A 22,225-nucleotide genomic window follows, 5' to 3' on the forward strand; every position below is an offset into this window, starting at 1 on the left:
TCCTCTCTGCTTTCCTGTCTTTGTTCCTGCTGCTCTCTTTAGAATACCCTTGCTTCTATTTTCTCTTTGCCATTTGGTATTAGTACCTAACCTAATTTGGAAGAGACACAGTTATACATGTTGTACTTGAGGTACAGTCAGTGTTGGTTGTTACTGGATTCATTGGAGTAGTAAAAATAGTTTTGAAAAGTTATATAAGAAAGGAAATACAGAGTTGGAAGAGGAGGTAGACCAATGAGATTTTAAGTGAATGACATTTTTGCTGAGTGCTGTTGTTAATACTCAAAATAACCACCTTTAGAAACAAGGTGTGCTTGTGTTTCTGTCTTGTTTAGTTGCCTGCTATCAAGAGGTTTAGATATTGACAAATAATTTCCAGAAGTAAACATTTAGGATTTTTTTTTTTTTTTTTTTTTTTTTTTTTAGGCAGAATTTCACTCTTGTCACCCGGGCTGGAGTGCAATGGCACAATCTCTGCTCACGACAACCTCTGCCTCCCAGGTTCCAGCCATTCTCCTGCCTCAGCCTCCCGAGTAGCTAGGATTACAGGTGGCCGCCACCACAGCCAGCTAGTTTTTGTATTTTTAGTAGAGACGGTTTACCACGTTGACGAGGCTGATCTCGAACTCCTTACTTCAGGTGATCCACCTACCTCGGCCTCCCAAAGTGCTGGGATTACAGGCGTGAGCCACTGTGGCTGGCCAGAAATTTAAAGTTGTATGAAAGTAGGGGCTTTGTATAAAGATGGATATTGCTTCTGTTTACATTAAAAAACCCCACCATTGATAATTCATAGATAAATGTTGGAAAGCTTAAATGTTTAAGTCTAACAAAAATAATCTTTTGATTTATCTATATCTTTGCTCCCTTTGACAGCCCAAAGAATTTTTCCTTACTGCTATTATGATTAGAAAGGTTCAATTTAGCTTCTGTGTGGTATAGTGGGGAAAGTACTGAGCTCATTGTTCATTTACTGATTGGTAAGATTTATAAACAGTATCTCATTTATTTACAAAAAGCTACCACAGAGAATTTGCAGTCTTTTGTAACAATTGATAAAAAAGAGTGAATGTCAGTACTACATGGAAGTTGTTCTGGCTCTTTTATGGTTTTTCCTCACCAAGGGGAGCTAGTATCAGGAAATAAAGTAAAGTCTTTGTTGGGAAGGGTCAAAGAGTTCTTTCAATTCTATTATTCTAAGAAAATTCAAAATGACTGCCTGTACATAAGGGGTCCCTTTCCCAGAGAGGTGTACCCGCAGTCTTGCACAACTCTTTTTTTTTTTTTTTTTTTTTTTTTGAGACGGAGTCTGGCTCTGTCGCCCAGGCTGGAGTGCTGTGGCCCGATCTCAGCTCACTGCAAGCTCCGCCTCCCGGGATTACTCCATTCTCCTGCCTCAGCCTTCCGAGTAGCTGGGACTACAGGCGCCCGCCACCTCGCCCGGCTAGTTTTTTGTATTTTTTTAGTAGAGACGGGGTTTCACTGTGTTAGCCAGGATGGTCTCGATCTCCGGACCTCGTGATCCGCCCGTCTCGGCCTCCCAAAGTGCTGGGATTACAGGCTTGAGCCACCGCGCCCGGCGCACAACTCTTATCTAATGACTGGTTGCATTTTCTCCTGACGCCCTCAAACAGTGCTCTATTGCACTGTTTGAGTCTGTTTGTCTCAGCACCCACAAGTCAGTGATTCCATTCCGTTATTTTTGTCTTTTTTTTTTTTTCTTTGAGATGTGGTCTTACTCTGTTGCCTAGGCTGGAGTGCAGTGGCACGATCTCGGCTCACTGCAGCCTCTGCCTCCCGGGTTCAAGCGATTTTCCTGCCTCAGCCTCCCAAGTAACTGAGACTATAGGTGCGCGCTACCGTGCCCAGCTAATTTTTCTGTGTTTTGTAGAGACGGTATTTCACCATGTTTGCCAGGCTGGTCTTGAACTCCTGACCTCAGGTGATCTGCCCACCTTGGCCTCCCAAAGTGCTCGGATTACAGGCATGAGCCACTGTGCCTGGCCATTTTTGTCTATTTTTAATATCCCTTGAAGTAGTAGCCAGCCACTCTGAGTAGCATATGTGGTCATCTAAAATAGTATTTATAGTTTGTTTGGACTCTGACAACAAAATGATAAGTTTTTTTATAAACCTGTATCTTTGTATACAATTTTGCTTATAAAGAATTTTTTTTAGGAATGTCTGTCATGTTATAGCAGACATATTTGTATTTTTCATAATAATGTAAATCAAATTATAGTGGTCAATTCAAAATATAAGTGAATAGCTCTTGGTTTTTTTCAGTTAATAAAAAACAAGAAGCTAACTTCAGAGGCCCAGAAATAAATTACTGGCCAAATTCAGACTTGAACTTTTTAGAGCTAGTCAGTCCTTAAGGATGATTTTAATTTTTTAAAGAATAATAGATTTCTTGCTGTTATTCCCTAAGAGTATTCCAATACCCTAAGAGTATTCCAACAGTGTCTCTTGATAATATCACATAAGATTGTTTTCTCTGTATATGGATGATGAAGCTGGAGAGAGGGCCTAGAGAAGAAACCATACCACAAAGAGTGAAATTTTGAAAATTGTACTTCCTTAACAGCCTTTTCTTATCTTTCACATTCCCAGTTTCTCAGAAATACTTTATTTTTCCTAACTAACTTAAACTAGGGATTAGCAAATCTTTTTTGTGTGAAGGGCTAGTTAGTAAATATATTGAGTTCTGGGAGACCACAGTTGATCTCTATAACATATTCTTCTCCTTTTCTCCTCTTCCTTTTTATTATTACCTTTCTCTTTTCTTTCTCTCTGGCTTTGTTTTTTCGTTTGGTTTTGTTTTGTTTTTTGATACAGAGTTTTACTCTGTCACTCAGGTGGGAGTGCAGTGGCGCCCTCATAGCTCACCGCATCCTTGAGCTCCTGGGCTCCAGCAATCCTCCCACCTCAGCCTCCCAGGTAGCTGGTACTACAGGCTTACGCCACTGCCCCCAGCTGTTTTTTTGTGTTTTTTGTAGTGAGGGAGTTTCACTATGTTGCCCAGGCTGGTGTTGAACTCCTGGACTCAAGCAATCTTCCACCATAACCTCCCAAAGTCCTGGGATTACAGCCGTGAGCCACCGCACCCAACCCTTTTTATTATTACTTTTAAAAGTGTCCATTAAAAATGTAAAACAAGTTTGTTTGTTTGTTTTGTTTTACATTTTCACAGCTTTACCAAAAACAATCTGCATACCAGACTTGTCTCGCAGGCCATAGTTTGCCGTTCCTTGGGCTAGACTATTTTAACCAAAGAAATAATTGGAATCCACTGGAAAGTAGCTTAGAACCACTTTTCCAAGAAAATGGAAAATATACAGGAAAAGAAATCATTTGTGATATCACTTGTCTTTTACTTAACAAGTCTCCACGCCTGGTTGTTTATTACTTCATTTTTGCTTTAAATTAGAATTTTATATATATGGACTCACAGAATAATAGAAAAAATTATTCCTACATGTAACCATGGTTGGATACATGGTTATCCCCCGCCTCCTTTTTTTTTTTTTTTTTTTTTTTTTACTATGAATTAATTTGAAATGTTTCCCCATTGAAGCCCTAGTAACTTTAAGTTTTATAAATCAAAAGCACATTGGGTATACATTAATCTTTAAAAAAATAAGCCAGAGAAATAGATGTAGCAGCTCATACATGGAAAGTGTTAACCTTCAGAGAGGCAGAAAGAAGTACTTTTTTTGCAATACAATATTATAGTTTCCACTTCTTCATAGTTGACACTTTAAATTATTTAAACTAAAAACCATGATTTCTGTATACACCAATTATTAAGAACATTAATATTAAAAAGACCTGTAAAATTGTGTAGTACTTGACTTTCACTTCTCGCTATATTAGAGGATAGCTTGATCTACTAATAAAGTATAGTAATGAAGTTCAGTAATAATAATTGCTTGACTTCATTGAACACATACTCTGTAGAGGGCAGTATAATATGCACAAATTATTTCATTTAATTTCTACAAGAATCCTACGAGACAGATGCATTTATTGCCCTTGTTTTACAGCAACTAATCTGTTACCCATTTCTATTATTTTGTCATTTTAAGGAATGTTATATAAGTGAAATCTACAGTACGTCTATAACCTTTTGGAATTGATTTCTTTTTTATTTTATTTTTTTATTCAGCCTAATTCCATTGAGATGATCCAAGTTGTTGCATGTGTCAGTAGTTTGATCTTATTTATTGCTGAGTATAATTTCATGTACTACAGTTTGTTTGATTTTTTTATCATTGAGGGACATTTGAATTGTTTCTGATTTTTGGCTATTATGAATAAAGTTGCTATGAACATTTGTGTGCATATTTTTATGTAAACATAGTTTTCATTTCATAAATATTTTTTATAAATATATCTCAGTTTTCCTATTCTTATTGATGGACTTTTTTTTGCTTATATGAATATAACGTTATGAATGGCCTTGTGCGTGTCATTCTTGTCCACATTTATGAGAGCTTTTCTAGGTAGGATGTGGGCCTAAAAGTAGAATTGCTGAGTTGTATAAAATGTACACGTTTAACTTTAGATACTGCAGAATTGTTCTTCAAACTGATACGTTTATATTTTCACCAGTAGTGTATGAGAGTTCTTGTTGTCTCATATTTTTATCAACACTTGTTACTGTGAAACTTTACAATTTTTTTCAGTTTGATGGGTATGAATTGGTATTTGTGAATTTAAATTTGTCTCATCAATCACAAGTGAAGTTAAACATGTTTATGTAGATTACCTTTTCATATCTTGGGGTCCATTTTTCTCTGGGTCATTTTCTTACTGAATTTTTAAAGAGATTCGTTATATATTCTACATATTTAGCTTTTTAAAAACGTTATAGAAAAATTTTAACATTCAGAAGTAAAAATAATAATAATGAACTGCCATGTACTACTGGCCAATATTGTTTCTCTATACTTACACCTTTTCTTCCACCACCATGATTTTATAGCCATCCCAACATTATTTGATCTGGGGATGTTAAAGCATAGTTACAATATTATCTAAAAGTATTATAGTAATACTATTAATATTTAATAATACTATTAGAATAATATCACATCACTCCTTAAAAGAAAAACGTCGTTTTCTTAATTCATCAAATACTTAGTCAGTGTGCATATTTCTTGACTGTCTTATAAGATAATTGATCTCATTTATCTTACTTTTTTTTTAACAGTTGATACTTTTGAGTCGGGATCCAGAAAATTTCCATATGTTGTAGCTGGTTAGTCAGTCTCTTAAGATTCTTTTAATCAGGAAGCAAGCATTTATCTTTCTTTTCTGTGAACTGTATTTCAGGATCTCTGAATAATTGAGAAAGAGGAAGGTTCTCTTTATAGAAGTATTCCACCTAATGTAAATCAAGCAGGAATGATAAAAAATTACTATTTTGCAACCCCTAATGAGTTAGTGAATCAAGGTAATTGTCATTTATGGTTGCTGACATCACAAAAGAAGAGAAACATTGAAAAATTACATACTTCCCGATGAAGATTGATTTTTTTTTAGTACTCTCCAGAAATGATTATGAGAATGTTTGTTTTGTTTTAAAATCTTTATGGATCATGGATTTATACATTTGTATTATATTTCAATCCATTGAATTTATTATCCTTATTGCTGCTTTTGGCCAGTAGGAACCTATTCAGGTTTGCTCTTGAGGTTTTTTTGAAATGATAATATTATACCAGAAAGCAAGAAAACTAAACTGTGTTAGGGTTACCTTACATGTTTTCCTGGCCCAGATCTGAAGTCAGTCATTTCCACAGGTGCTCTTGTTTCTTTTAGTGGGAAATTTTATTTGGAGACTGTAAGTTGGGTCCTTGGGGTATTCATTACTACTGGGTTGACCATGTCTCTAAGATTGATTAATGGACCTGACCTATGAAATATGCACTTAAAAAAACTTTGAGATAAAATACATCATGAATTTATATTATTACTACTTCTCTAATTCAAAACTAAAGGTTTTAACCTTCCACACTTTTTTCTACAGTTACTTTTTTTCCACACTTAATTTTTTTTTAATATCACTTCTCAAGGATATCTGCATAATCCCCCTGTTTTGTCACAGTAGTCTCAGAATAATAATACCAACTCTTTCACCATGCTTGGTAAGCCCCCTTTAATCTGAAAATATCTTGCCATATTTTGACCCCGGAAAATTTTCTCTTATCATTTCTTCTCCCGGGTTTTCTGTATTTTCATTCCATTAAATAGCTGTGCTTATTAGATACTTAAATATGAACATGGCCAAGTACGAAGGAACTTTGAAAGGTACTTTTAATTAGAAGTAATATTTGCTTTACCAACTAATTTTAGACTAACTATATATATTTTGTAAGCTATAACCAGTCAGTGTGTGAATGCTTTATATATTCAAACAGCAGGTTATACCCACTTTCTTACCTACGCAGAAGCTGTTGCTCTTTTGCCAGAGAGCAACCAAATTTTCCTGAGCAGTGGTAGCTACCTGATGGCTACTGCAAGGAACTTCTCATCTACTTTCCTTCCTACTTCCTTTCTTCTTCTAATAGTAGTCATGCACCCTCTTAAATTCCCTTATTTTTTTTCTTTTCTCTTTTCCTTTCCTTTTCCTTTTCTTTCCTTTCCTTTCCTTTCCTTCTTGGTTAACTTCACTACAGGCAGTCTTACATGTACACATAGACACATGCCCTTATTAGCTTTATCAGTATCTTAATTCTGTTGCTCTAGTACATCAAGAAGTTGTCAAGTGTCCTGTCTGCCCCCACCCTTCTTTACGTTAAGGTGGGAGGTATTATTGTTTTATCTATTTTGTTTGGTGGACTGACCTATGGAACTAACCCACTATTTGTAAAAGTGGTATTTTTAGCAGGAGAAAGCTATCTGGGTTTCAAAAAGTGAGGTATCAATCAACTTAAAAAATATTCTGCTTGTAGTTTAAAAGAATTTCTTTTTATATTTATACATTTTAGAAATGCTATTTTTATTCAGTAGCTTTTAGTATGTCCTTTTTTTCTTTTTGTTTCTCTAAGTGCCATGTAGGGAGTATACAGGTATGACTAAAGTAATCACTGCTTTTAAAGAATTTATACCTCTCTTTGGTAGAGGAGATAATATAACCTGAGGTAAGGAGAGGTACAGACAAGCACCTGTACCTGGCTTAAAAGCAACAAAAATCTCCAAAATCTATAATGATTCTTACATGGGTTTTGAGTGAAAGAGAAATGGTAGTATAGAATACTTAGAGTGCTAGTGCAAGTCTTTGCCCTGGTTCTGATTTAACACACTGTCAGATCTCCTATAAATTCTCACTATTAATTTTTCTAAACTATTTCCCAGCTTTTCTTGTTCCTTCCCCTGCCTCACAAGCTGGGGTGCTGGCTTTTGTAAGAATAGAATAAGAAGATAGAGCAGATAGGAGGTGGAGGAACAAGAGGTGAGTAAGATTAGGTAGGTGTATAAAAGATGGTCATGCAAAATTTGTATATATAGCCTTGCCCTTGAACTTTTGAAAACTTCTGTTTAACTTATAAATTCAGTATATTGTGTTAACTCTGCTCCACACTTTCCTAAATCTTTCTCTAAAATGTCTCCTAGCTGTATCGACTACCTGATTTTATTGACTGTTTGTTGTTAGTATGTGGATTTAGGCAGATCATTGGACTGTCATTATGTGCATTTGCAAATACAACATCCTTTGTGAAAGGAAGAGTAATTTTTAGTAATCTATGTAGTTTATGAGCTCTGTATCATTCTGTCATTGACTTTGATGCAGATCAAATTGACTTTTTAAAAGCATGCTTTTGAATTATTGATTATCATGTAATAAAGACAAGGTTTTACATAAAAGATAAGAGAAAAATGCATTTTATTCTCAATAATATTTTAAATGAATCATACTTACAAAATAGTATTTGTCGTTAGTTCACCAATAGCTATAACTCCTCTGATTTAACTTTAGATTATATCACATACTTAAATACAATAACACTTACAAATTTTAGAAAGTGAGATTCATTGGGAGATAAAATACTGCCTACCACATAGGATGGTTGTGACAGTTAATTTAGTATGTTTAAAGCACTTTGAGTACTACCTTGCCCATAGTAAGTGCTGTATAAGTTTATAAGTGTTAGCCAACATTTATTTTTGTTTTTATTATTGTTATCTAGTGGTAAAAATTTCTTAAGTGATGAACTGAAGTCTAGATTTTTGAGATGTAGTCATTGACCGATTATAAAGCAAATGCCTTTAGATATTTTAACTCCATCAGTACGGTCTGTAGTAGGAGGTTGATTTTACTAAAATTATATAATTATATACATCTGTTCCTATTCCTTTGTTAGTACCTTTAAGAATGTAATGCTGAATCTGCGAATGCCAGGACATTTCACGTGGTATGAATGTAGGATACTCATTTACACATCGCTGCACAGACAGCTTCTGTATAACCAATCTGTTGGTTATTGATATCTCTTTTACTGCCTTACTTTAAATCTTGTCATGTAATTTCAACACATAATTTGTGGCACTTTAGTTTTTTTACCCTTTATAGTTTAATAACTTATACGTGTACATGCTTAAAATGTCAAACAATACAAATGGGAACAAAGAGAATTCTTTCACCATCCTTGAACCCCTCGTTTTGTAGTCCCCTTATCCAGAAATAGAGATTACTAGTTTTAAGTATTCTTTCAAAAATATCCTGTGCATTTACAAATACGTGTATATATATCCATCCTTGTCCTTTTTAAAACACATATATTAGTGTACTATATATACGATTCCACCCCTTAGCTTTTTTCATTTAATATTAATGAAGATCAGTTTCATTCTATGTCAGTATACATGGGTCAGTGTCTTTCTTAGAGCTTCAGTCTGTATAGTCCATGTATGTGTAAACTGTCATTTATCTAATCCTACACATATTGTTTGTTTTATATTTTTTACTTCTTGCAATGTCATAACTAATACCCTGTGTATATATCTTTTGTTTCTGTGTACGTTTATATGTAAGATGAATCCTAGAAATAGAATCGCCAAGTTCAATAGGATATATTTTTAATGAAACTAAATACCAGTTTATAATTGCCTACACACATGGTTTGAGAGGGCTTTCTTCCGCTATTCTTTCTACAGTAGCATATTATCAAGTTTTAGATCTTTGTCTGCTGAGTGAAACCTATTGTCTTATTATTGTATATTTAGCTATCATTGAAGTTAAACTTTTTGTATGTTTAAAAGTCATTGGCATCTATTCTTAGCTGGACGTGGTGGCTCATGCCTATAATTCCAGCACTTTGGAAGGCTGAGGCAGACAGATCACTTGAGCCCAGGAGTTCCAGACAAGCCTGGGCAACATGGGGAAACCCCATCCCTACCAAAAATGCAAAATTAGCTGGGTGTGATTGTGTTCACCTGTAGTCCCAACTTTGCTCGGGAGACTGAGGTGGGATAATTGCTTGAGCCCAGGAGACAGAGATTGCAGTGAGCAAGATTATGCCATTGCACTATAGCCTGGGCAACAGACAGAATGAGACCTTGCCTCAAAAAAAAAAAAAAAAGTAATTGATATTTATTCTCCACTAAAATACCAATTCACATCATTTGCCAGTATTTGCTGAGTTACTAGTTTTTTTCTAATTTGCAAGAAATCTTTAAGAACATCAGCCTTTTGTTTATATAGTACATGTTTTTCTTTTTGTTCTTTGTCTTCTGATTTTTTTCTGAGTAGAAATTTTAAAATTTTATATAGTCAAATCAGTCTATTTTTAATCAGTGTTATGGCTTCTGAGTTGCTACCCATACTACATTCCCACCCTGTATTTTCTTCTAGTATTTTTATGTGTTTTACTTTTTACCATAAAATTTTGTTGAATACATGTCACTTACTGGTATTAGAAGTAGGGTAGGAATTCAGCTTAATTTTTTTAAGATAACTAGTCTGTTATGCCAACACCTTTTTTTCCCCATTAAATATCTGTTTTATCCTCAGTAATTTGAAACATCATTTCCATTATACTCTTTGTTCTTGAGCTTGTTTCTCAATTCTTAATTTTGGCAAAGTTTCTCATTATGCTACCAGACTACCATGTCAATATATACATGTCATCTTTTTTATAGTGGCTGTTTTATATTGTTATATATTTTCAAAATAAAATATTTCTTAGCATTTTTACTGTTTAAATTTTAAATCATATATAAAGCAAAATTTTGTTTTTTCTTCCACTATGCAGTAAGTCTCTGAAATTAATTTTAGATACCTGCTCCTGAGCTCCCCTTTAGTCAGTGTACTATAATTTAGAAGCAGTCTGTAGTCAAATATGATGAACACTGTATAATTTCATAATTTCTCCTGAGTTTAAAGAATTTTTCTTTCTTTTCTAGCTTTTAATCTAGACAACGAGCAACCAGATTATGATATGGATTCAGAAGATGAGACTTTATTAAATAGACTTAACAGAAAGATGGAAATTAAGCCTTTGCAATTTGAAATTATGATTGACAGACTTGAAAAAGCCAGTTCTAATCAGGTACTGTACCATGTAAAGATGTCTCTTATCTTCTAGTTAACCCAATTTGCACCTTTATTTTGCATTTTTTTTAAAGACCTGAATGTGTTAAATTTTACTGTTTCTTGGATTTCTTTTCCTGACATCCTGGAATTTCTGTTTACAATGTTCCTTGAATAGAGTATTTAAGCACAATTTCCTTGAATGAGAGTATGAAGAGTACTGTTCTGACTGTTTTCCTGTTTGGATAAAAATAATACTAGTTACAATGTTACAATATTTTCTTGATCCTTTCCATATGACTAGTATTGCTGCTTCCATAACTAAATATGCTTGCTTGGATCTCTAAGGCAGTCATCTTATGTCAAATCTTGCTCAGATGTTAAGGTACTCATCATTTTAAATGGATTTTAATTTTAATTACTTGTACATTATTTCAGTTTTTCAGTGAGGGAAAAATTATTCACAAAAGAATATTCTTTAGTGAGATACTTCATATATGGCACAGGTAACTTAAAATGGTACTGTCTTTCTAGAAAGCAGTTAAGCAGTATAAGTCAGGAGCCTAAAAATGTTTATACACTTTGATTTAATAATCTCATCTCTCGGAATTGTTCACAAGAAAAATAATTAGAAAAAATGCCAGTGATTTTTGAGCAAGAATGTTCAGAATAAATAAGATGTCTCTGGGGTATACTGTAACACAGCCATTAAAAATCATGATTTTGAAGGATGTCTAGTGCCGTAGGAAATTGTACATTATATAATATCAGATTTAGAAAACAGGATACAGAACTCTTTATGTGGAAAACTTTGAGGTTTGTTTAAATCATTTATATTTATACATGTGCATAGAAAGCAAAAGAATAAGGAAGTTTACAACAAAATGCTAACAATGGTTATATTTTGGGTGCTGGAATTGTTGGTGATTTTTATGCTCTTTATCCTATTTTTCTGTGTTTTCCAAATTTATCGTGAGCATGTGTTGATACTGTAATTAGATTTTTAAAATAAACTATTTTTAAACATAATTTTTGGTGTACCTGTGTAGTATATTAATGTGCTAATTGTTATTAATCTACTAAGAAGTTAGAGATAGAGTTGCAAATAAACTTTTTACAGTGGATTGTTAAAACTTTTTATTAGTTTACCCATACAAATTCATTATTTTGCCCTACAACTTAAATCTTTTTAATCTGTAAGGCATTACAAGCTCTTCAGAGCATTTTCCTTTGGAAAATGACTTTGCTGCATATTTAGCCTGTCAGTTTTTCCCCCCATTTTGATGAAAAGTAATATCCACTGTACTATTCAAAGAAGTACATTTTTAAAATTGAATTTTGCAAACTTCACGTTACTGGTTTTTGAGAGATTGTCTTACTTGGTTTTTTGTTGGGATTTCTAAAAAAGTACCGAATTGATGTTCCTTGTAATTGGTGACTTACAGTTTTCCTGGGATTTTAGTCACAGGCATCAGATAGAGTTTCAGTTTTTCTTTAGATGTAAATTTTCTTAGCAATCCTAGACTAGATCAGCCTTTTGGTATTTTTATGATTTTCTGTGATTGCTCAGAAACTACTCATAGTGGCTGAGATGATATCATCAGAAGCCTTCAGCTCTCTGTTCTGTAGTTTGCTTTCTTTCAGTCAGTAAGTAATATTTAGTGTCCAGGTGGACAAGGCAGGTGATAGCAGTAAGACAGATGACAAAAATTCTGCCCTTGTTCAGCATATTATCCAAGTGGAGACAGGATAAGCAAAAAAAGCATGTAAGCAATACAGTTAAGTGTACACATACAATCAGCCCCATCCTATTTTAGTTCTCTTTGCTCAGGGACAAGTTTCTAGGCTGTGAAACAACTCGCTAGGCACAGAGCGTGATAGCATCTACTTTCAGCAGTGGAAGTAAAAGTGGAGATTTTGTCATTGGAACAAAATAATGGTCCTGTATTAGAATCAAGGATTAAAGATAACAAAGGGTCATCTTCATTCCATTCCCTAATCTGTTAATTTATGGATCTCCTTACTTTTCCTTTATGGGGACTGGCATAGTACTAGGTCCCAGGACAAGGACAAGGAATCAAGTTTGTGATTAAACTGCCATTTATTAGGTTAATAGAAAACAACAAAAGGATAGACCTCATTTGTGCTCTCATATCTTGGAGCAGTCTTTACCTTTTTTAAAAAAATAAAAATACAGTTTATTCCCTCTGGTTTTATTGTTTCTCATGACCATTCCTTCTTTCTTTTGCTTGATCCCTTTCATTCAACTCCTGTGAACATCAGGGTTACTTGAAATTCTGTTCTTGGTGTTCTTATCCTACATATTTTTGTGTAATATCAGCTCCGTGAATATTTTTGTAGATATAATAATGTATTACCTTTGGCCTTGACCTCTTTCTCAAACTCCAGGATTTTTCCCCCCTTTTGGTTTTGCCTATTGACATCTCTTTCTCAAACTCCAGGATTTTCCCCCCTTTTGGTTTTGCCTATTGACATCTTCACGTAGATGGTCCACAGTCCTCTCAAGTTTATCCTTTTGAAAACTGAACTTACTGCCTTACCCTACATAATCTTGTAATCCTTATCTCTTCAGTAACTCCCAAACTCAGATCCATCCATTTTTTATCCCTTTCCTTCATTGATAACTAATTCAATTCAGGGTTTGTCAGGTTTTATCAAAGCGCTGAATGAAAGAAAGAGATTTGACAAACCCCTGAATTGAATGTTATCAAATTATTTGATTTAATATCTTCTTTGCAACTTGACAACTAATTGCAGTACCTAACCTGAGACTGAATCTTGTACTGGATGGGAGTGGGGGGATGTTATGAAGACTATTTTTGTGTCAATTGACGATATTGGAATAGAGAGAGTAGATTACTTAATATTTTCAATGTTAAATTTACTAAAGTTGACAGCTGTGATTAAGAAAGAAAATATCTCTATTCTTAAGAAATATACACTTAAGTATCTAGGAGCAAAGAGCCATGATATATGTAACTTCCTACTCTCAAAAGGATCAGAAAAAAAATTGTATACACACACACACACGATTAGAGCTTGAATGCACACAGATGTTAAAGCAAATATAAAAGCTAACAATACATAAGTCTTGGTCTAAAGGGATATACAGTGTTCTTTGAAATGTTTTATTCTTACAAGTTTTCTAAATATTTGAGATTAAAGTTAATTTTTAAAAATCACAAGCCATCGTAAATGGCATTCTCTTTTATAGGATTTTCTCTAAAATAAATAATATTTTCTTTCAATAACCCTCAATGTTTTAATGTATAAACCCTTATCTCATTCCTAAACTATTGAACACCCTATTTTTAGTTACTGATTAACCTTCTATACCCTATTGACCTTTTACTGCTCTCCACTTATCACACATTCCCATAGAAAGACCACTCCTGCCCAAAACAGAACTCTCCTTCTAACACCCTGGGTAATCATTTTCCATCATTTTCCTTCCTATCTACCTCCATACTACATTTTATTCTCTTGTAGAAGCATAATTCCACCCTTTCTAACTCTTCCTTGTGTACCTGTATAGTCCTTGAATATTTTAGTTTCACTTACCTTTTCTCTCATTTCTTCAGTCTTTCTCTCTCTGCCCCAAAAGGTGCCCAAGTCCCCATTTCCAGGAGAACCCTTTCATTTGACCCCATCTTTCTTTGCAAACTACCACCCAATGTCTCTTCTTTTTTTGTCATAATTAAATTTTCAGAAAATTAGCTATACTTGGTGCTTCCTATGTTTACCTTTTACCCACATCACAATTCATTTCAGTTTACTGAAATGGCAGTGTTTAAGGTTACCAGTGGCCTCCTAATTGTCATCAGGAGCCTCTTTTCAACTTGTATCCTACTTAATATCCCTGTAGTATTGAATGATGTTGACCAGGACATTTTCCTGATTATTTTATTCTTTCTTCATCTCCTCTTTATCTTCAATGTTGATATTTCGTTTGTTATCTGTCCCCTGCATTTTTTCATTTATCTTAAGCTGCTAACAGTTTTTTTGCTGGTTCCCAAATCCATACCTGTACCTACCAAGCTCCAGAGCTGGATTTCTAGTGGAACCTTTCCACCTGTGCAAGTATTTCAAATTTAACTTTTCCAGACCTCTTTTGCCTCCCCCAGTTTTGCTCTCTGATATGGTTTAGATTTGTGTCCCTGCTCAAATACCATGTCAAATTATGATCTCCAGTGTTTGTGGAGGGCCTGCTGTAGGTGATTGGAACATGAGAGTGGATTTTCCCCTTGCTGTTGTCATGATAGTAAGTTCTCACAAGATTGTTTCACAAACTTGTTCTCACAAGAATGTTTAAAAGTGTATAGCACCTCCCCCTTCTCTCTCTTTCTTCTGCTCCCACCACATAAGACGTGCCTGCTTCCCCTTCGCCTTCCACCATGACTGTAAGTTTCTTGAGGCCTCCACAGCCATGCTACCTGTACAGCCTGCAGCACTATGAGCCAATTAAACCTCCCTTCTTTATAAATTACCCAGTCTTAGGTAGTTCTTTATAGCAGTGCAAAAACAGACTAATATACTCTCTTTCTTAATTAATGATATCATTTTCATCTTCCATCTAGTTGGCCAGTTTGCACTTTAGTGCTGACTTCTTTAAAATCATCCCAAACATCACTGAATCAAACCAGTTTTTTGTTCCACAATGTTACGCAGGTTGAGTATACCTTGTCCAAAATGTTTAGGACCGGAAGTGTTTTGGGTTTTAGATTATTTCACATTTTGGAATATTTACAGGTATATAATGAGATTTGGGGATGGAACCCAACTCTAAACATGAAATTTATGTATGTTTCATATATACTTTATATACACAATCTAAAGTTAATTCTTTTTACAATATTTTAAATAATTTAAATTTTAAATAATTTTGTGCATGAAAGAAAGTTTTGACTGCATTTTGATTGTGACCTGTCAAATAATGTCAGGTGTGGAATTTTACACTTGTAGCATCATGTTGGGACTCAAAAAAAATGGATTTTGGAGCATTTCAGATTTATAGATTAGAGCTGCTCAACCTGTATTTGTTGCCTGTACCCTGTTCCCTTATTTTTATTATTTTTCACCTGGACCACTGCTATTCTGCCACCAGCTATTTTATTAAAAATTCATCTTCTGCCGGCGCGGTGGCTCAAGCCTGTAATCCCAGCACTTTGGGAGGCTGAGACGGGCGGATCACAAGGTCAGGAGATGGAGACCATCCTGGCCAACACAGTGAAACCCCGTCTCTACTAAAAATACAAAAAATTAGCCGGGCGTGGTGGCGGGCGCCTGTAGTCCCAGCTACTTGGGAGGCTGAGGCAGGAGAATGGCGTGAACCTGGGAGGCGGAGCTTGCAGTGAGCTGAGATCCGGCCACTGCACTCCAGCCTGGGCGACAGAGCCAGACTCCGTCTCAAAAAAAAAATTCATCTTCTTAAAAAAGAAAAACTTCAATAGCTTCCGCTGTCTATAAAGTGAAATCCGTACCTCCTGATTCCAGCCATGCTGAACTACTTTCTGGTCCTCTAATGTACCATGCCTTTTATGGCTCTATGTTTTTCCTTCTGTCTGTAATGCCAGGTCCTATATTTCTAATAGTTTTTAGTAAAATTATCACCTTGGGATATAGACTACCTTAAGACCATAGTCTTATTTGCTGTTCCAGCTGTAGTCCTCATGCTGGTGGTGTTCATAGTACCAGCGGCAGAGGTTTCCCTACTGGATCAGTTCTGTGGCCTGGTTTTAGGCATTATGGCTTCCAAACCTGATTCACCAATACTTCTGAAGATGTAGAACTATCCAGTAACTTGTAAATAAATTCCATCTATTGCTTGCAAATAGAAACTTTGACCGATACATGTTCTCAACCTTCATTGTACTTACAAAATTCAAATTAAACTCAATATAATAATCACATCATCAGTTTTTTTTACATCATGCAGCATTTTAGTTGTTTCCTTGATACTGCATTATTGATTATGCTGTGGCTGGGTCAGACCACAAGCAGATGCACCAAATCAGTGTGGCATTTAGGAAAATGTGGTTCTCATGTGCACTAGGAACAAGTACATTTTTACATGGGAGAGGGTGCCTCCTGTATTTTTTAATTAGTATGTAGCATGTTGAAATGGATATGTTCTTTACTATGATGTTGAAGTATTTGTATATTAAAAATGAAATTTGGTCTAGATCTTTTGAAGCAGTCCCAGTGAACCCCATCACACAATAAAGTTTTAAAACTACCACACCATGCTGTAATGTGTGTGTACATGTATTTTATAATTATGTTATATAAAGTTAATGAGCAGTCAGATTATAAAAGTAATTTGAATTTATGTCTTCCATTTCATCTCATTTAAAGTGTTGTCTTATTCAGATTTGTTTTAACTTTGTATTATGAAAAGATCAGGGGGGTCATTCCTATGACTACAGAGAAGGTTAGTTTCAGCATTAGCGATCTATCAGTATGTAGTTAGAATTGTCTTCTAAATGGCAGATTAATAGAATTCTTAGAAGATTATTTAAGACCTTAGAAGATTATTCATGGAATTGAGGAGATCTTTTTTTTTTTTTTTTGTGATCATTTTATCATTCTAATTTCCTTACTCTATTTGTGGTTCAATGTGGGTTGGCACTGTTGAGAATCAGAAAACTATAGTGGAAAATTTAGAGGAAGAAATGAATTGATAAATCCTTCTAAAATAGTCATCTCAAGCATGAAGATCATAAGTGTTTTAATGGATTAGTATCACCCTTCTGTGGGAGAGAAAAGTATTTTATTTAGCTGTATAGCATTAGCAGTCTTAGAATTTACACAGCTATTTTCTTTTTTGATGTAGACATGTGTCCCTTTAAAAAAAGTAGCACATGGTTTATGTTTGAGCACTTACCCAAAGACAGGAGAACTTTATAACTCTACCAGTCTTTGTTGTTATAGTCTGAAGACCTTTTCCATTTTCTGGGGTCTTTGAAGAAGATAATGTTTTTGCCTTAATTTAATTAATGCAGAATACTCAAAATGTGTAACTATGTATATTTTGATTTCATTGAATGCTGATGTTTTCATTTCAGATTGGCTTGCCGTAATTTTGTGGCATTGTGTAAATTAGGAGTCATTTGATAAATAAGATGTTTCCAGTGTTATCTATTTAGAATCATGTTACAATTACACTGTGTTGGTTTTGAGCTGTGGTCATTCATTCTTGAAGAGTGTAAGGTAAAAAGTGGTCATTTAACTCTTTTTGAATTTGATGAAAATGCTTGTTATTTGGAAGCCTGTCTTTGGTAGTATTTAGGCTGTTACACAAATAATAAACCATAGATTTGAAGGAAGTAAAGTGAAAAAGAAGTTGTGTAGCAAAGAGGTGTTCACTTGTCAACCCTGAACACAATATAGGCAGTCCCAGATGGAAATTTGTCCTGCTCTTTCCTGTATCTTATTATAGTAATGCTCAGTTCCAAAGTTTTCACATTGTTCTCTTATTAATTAATTTGTGTTTGTCTTACCTTTATTGCCATGTCATGAGTTTCTTTAGGTAGCAAATTCATCTTAAAGTTTTTTCCCTTATCTTCCCCACATTCTGTAACCCATTAATGGGCTGATGATAATTTTTAATAACTTCCTAGTTGACTGTTTTGTAAATTAAATTACTGCTTAACTCAATGTTTCATAAATTAAAATACATTAATTTTTACGTATACTTCATTTATGTATTCAAAATATATTTATTGAAATTGCTAGACTACAGATTTTGTTGATTAACAAACTAAGTGGTCCTTGTCCTCACAGAGCTAGTAGCCATCTAGAAGAAAAGCCTATATGGTAGGATACTTTTTTTAATCTCCCCATCCCTATAATAAGTAAATAATGTAAATCAACTCAGAGCTATCTTGGAAATAATAAATTTACCAGACTCTTTTGCCAGTTAAGTAGCTGGTTTCTACTGCTTTTTAGTGAGTGAAGTACATGCTAAATGATGGAACATTTTTATTTTTAATTTTTTTAGAGGTAGGGGTTCTCAGTATGCTGCCCAGATCAGACTTGAACTCCTGAGCTTAAGCGACTCTCTCGAATAGCTAGGACTACAGTTGCATGCCACTGCGCCTGGTGCTAAATGATGGAACTCTTTTTATACTGTATAAAAATAGTGAGGTGGTGATTTCGCATATTTTTAATCATGTGACATAATAATATGTGACAAGTAGCTCTTCCCCACTCACGTTGATGCTGTACCCACAATAGAGATACAGTGATACTAGTTGCCTCAGAGTAGCTAAAGATAATTTTTACAGAATTATTAAAACAAAGATTACTCATGGAGTGTTGCTGTATAACAACATACAGCAGTGAACTGAAAAAATAGTTAACACTGGAAAGAAATATCAGAATGTTTAACTGTGAAGTGTGTGTTGAATTTTTATCACTTGTGATATAAAGAGGGCTTTTAACAACACGGCAATACACATTGTAAGCTGGAGCAAGAAGCACCAGAGAAAGAAATCTGAGCAGGTGTTTTAATTTCAACATACCATGCAGGAGCATAGGAAGCAGTGTTAACCTGAGTACTGTTATATAAGAAACTCATTACTGTTCTGCTGATTGGTGGAAAGAGCTCTTAACCTTCTCCCCATTCTGAAGTTACATTAAGCTCTTTATTTAATAGTGAGGATAACAAAATTTTATCAGAGATGAAATTATCAAGAAGCCGAAGCACATGTAACACATCACAGAATTGTTTCCCTTGGCCTCCAGAACACATGAGAACTGCCTGTGATGCTGTCAGCACAAGATAGAATTTTGTTAGATCTAGAAAGCTCTATTCTTATTCTACCACTGTTGTTGTAGACTGGGGTTGACATCACCATTCTGGAGAACTCCAGCTAACAGTAGAAAGTTATCCACTTAAAGGTGGATGTTTGGAAATACTGGTTCTTATGAGTGTGGTCTTATTTTCCAGACTCTGGCTATTCACTTTAAGGACCAAATGCAGCCTCTCAAATGTAGTAAAGCTACCTCTACTAAGACATTGGGTAACCATAGAATGGCCACTTACTATTTTAATGCACTCAATGTATTGTGACATGGACTAGAATACTTGAGTTGACATTGTCATTGTATTCTCTTCCTGTGGTCAAACTAGGCAGACAAATTACAGTAAGAAACTGACTAATTAATTCTAGAAATCATCATCATAGCACTTGAAGTCCAGTGATCAGTGCCTTTATTCCATGAAGTTATACTAACACAAGAAATTATGAGAAATTTATTTGGTGAATTTTGACTTCTTCAATAGACTTCATACAACTTACAGGTCAATTTTTGTATTGATCTTATAATTTCAATGAGATAAATTTTCTCTTCATTTCCAAGTACTAGGAAAACATTTCTTGGGAAGTTTCTCAGCTTCTGAAAATGAGCCTTCATCTCTAAAATAATACAAGTAAAAAGATTGGGATAGCATCACTTCAGCGAGACTTCCCAGCCCTGAAATGGCATGATCTTTTTCTAATGTTTGCTGTAAATGGATATGTGTAACCCCCATTCCATCCTACTAAAGCCGATTGTCTTATCTGATTTCAAGGTGCAAGGCAACAAATGTGACCAAGCAAATGTTTACAGCCTTAATTTGAGATGTGTCAGCATTATGCTGGCTGCATTGAAAAAGAGGTGGGTCCCTGAAATACCAGCATTAGAGCTCCTAAGGGAACCATCCTAGGGCCACTGTCCCAGGAGATGACATTGTCATTAGCAGAATGAGTGTTAAGAATAAGGATTTTCTAGTACTTAACACTTGGATAGAGGAATTATTTTATATGTCACTGGTACAAAGAATTCAAAATTACGTAATGTTGAAACTTCTGGAAACATGCTAAGTTTGTTTTTATAATCAGTTCCAAAAGAGGTATATTATAGTAAGTTGCAACATATTCGAGAATATTCACCTTTTATTTTGGAGGCACATAAAAAGAAACCCCCAGACCTTCTACTTTCTATAGGAAAACAAACAAGCTAGTAGACTTGAAAACCGATAGATCCTCAAATGTGTATAATATCAGAATTTTGAAGGATCTTGGATGTCTTCTAGTCCAAGACTTACCTGAGGGATAAACTTATTATAGTCTTCCCAAATATCATTAATCCAGCCTTCTTAAATATTTTCAGTGATACAACTCACTACCTCTCAGGGAAAAATACTAATTTTTAGATAAATCTCCAAATTAATGATTCCTTCATTAAGTTGAATTGAATTGTGTCTTCACCTACCGTAATATTATCTGTTTGTAGTCATTCGAACTGGTCACATTTTTTTCTACAGCCATAATCTGACTTTTATTTCTTTTTGCAAACATTGTAACCAATGACATTTTGTATTTTTCATTTAGCTTGTAACACTTCAAGAAGCAAAACTGCTGCTAAACGAAGATGATTACCTTATTAAAGCTGTATACGACTACTGGGTGAGAAAACGTAAAAACTGCAGGGGGCCATCCCTCATTCCTCAGATAAAACAAGAGAAAAGAGATGGCTCTACCAACAATGACCCTTATGTTGCCTTTCGGAGAAGAACAGAGAAAATGCAAACTCGAAAGGTAATGTGCAAATTAGGTTTCATTGAAGGTAGCTTAATAGTATTTAAGATCAATAGTTTTTTTTTTTTTTTCTAGTAACTTGAATTATTTGAACATAATGGGAGCTAATGGCATTGATGACCTTCTGTAAGAAATACTACTTTTTGTCTGACCCATGGTCAGATGTGTTATCCTTTGCGCCACTGGCCCACCACAAGAAATCCTACTTTTCAGTAGCTTCTATTGGTCAGTTGTTTATGCTGTTTATCTGCTACCTATGCCTTTTATAAATGTACTGATTGTACCATTTTATGCTTGCAGTTAAAGTGATATGAGGAATTTTGTGTCCTTATGCACCTTGGAAGTTTTGAGCTCTTCAGTAAACTAAATTCTCTATGACAGATCTGCTGTGTTTGGGAGGCTGATAACTTGAAATACTACTACTATTTCTTGTTGCTCACTTGAGACCTTACAGTTCCTTGGAAACCATACTGTAGTTCTTCCAAGTGAAAATGGACCTTGCTGCCTCTGGCTACTATAGGGTCGTGGGAAGTAGAGAAGGGTTCATTTTCAACCCTGTTCTGCAAACAGTCAAAGGTAGCAGTGGAATCTTTCTCCTTTTCTGAGTTGTCAGTTGTGTTAGATTTCAAATTGATGAGCTTGTTCCCATCTGGCTTTCAGAAGCAGCATAAAGCAGAATTTTAAGTAAGAGAAACAGGATCTCATACTGTTAAATGATATGGTATAGAGGAAAGCACTATTCTAGAGGAGTATTCACTGTCTTCCATTTCTCATGATTAATAGTAACACCACACATAAGTATCAGGAACATATAAATGTAAAATAATGAATTATAATTGGAGGGAAAGCATTTTCTGTGGATTCTCCTAACATTGAAAGCTTGTCCTTGTCAGCTGTTAATAATGTAACAGCTGTGAAGCATGACAGCTGCCAAGGATAGTATATTTTAGGAGAAACTCTCTTCCTGGTTAATAACCAGAATTTCTATAATTCTTGAGGATGTGATTTTTTTAAACATTAGAGGATGGATTTCCCAAGTGTAGATGACATTCCCTGACCCAGACTTGAGTTTTTAATTTGGCAT

At 34.7% G+C, this 22,225-nt stretch overlaps 1 protein-coding gene across 3 annotated transcripts in view; it reads left to right on the forward strand.

The window, feature by feature from the left end:
- Positions 1 to 22,225, forward strand: part of EPC2 (enhancer of polycomb homolog 2) — a 141,676-nt gene that overhangs the window by 86,629 nt on the left and 32,822 nt on the right. For 2 of the 3 annotated variants that reach the window (XM_023217458.2, XM_023217459.2), the window contains exons 3-4: positions 10,411 to 10,556; positions 20,935 to 21,141. In XM_023217458.2, coding sequence (XP_023073226.1) covers positions 10,411 to 10,556; positions 20,935 to 21,141 — 353 coding nt within the window. Of the gene's footprint in view, positions 1 to 7,434; positions 7,460 to 10,410; positions 10,557 to 20,934; positions 21,142 to 22,225 lie in introns of those variants that run through there. The other variant, XM_023217460.2, reaches the window with a different exon arrangement.

The sequence above is a fragment of the Piliocolobus tephrosceles genome, chromosome 11 (assembly GCF_002776525.5).
Source record: "Piliocolobus tephrosceles isolate RC106 chromosome 11, ASM277652v3, whole genome shotgun sequence".
Taxonomy (NCBI): Eukaryota; Metazoa; Chordata; class Mammalia; order Primates; family Cercopithecidae; genus Piliocolobus; species Piliocolobus tephrosceles.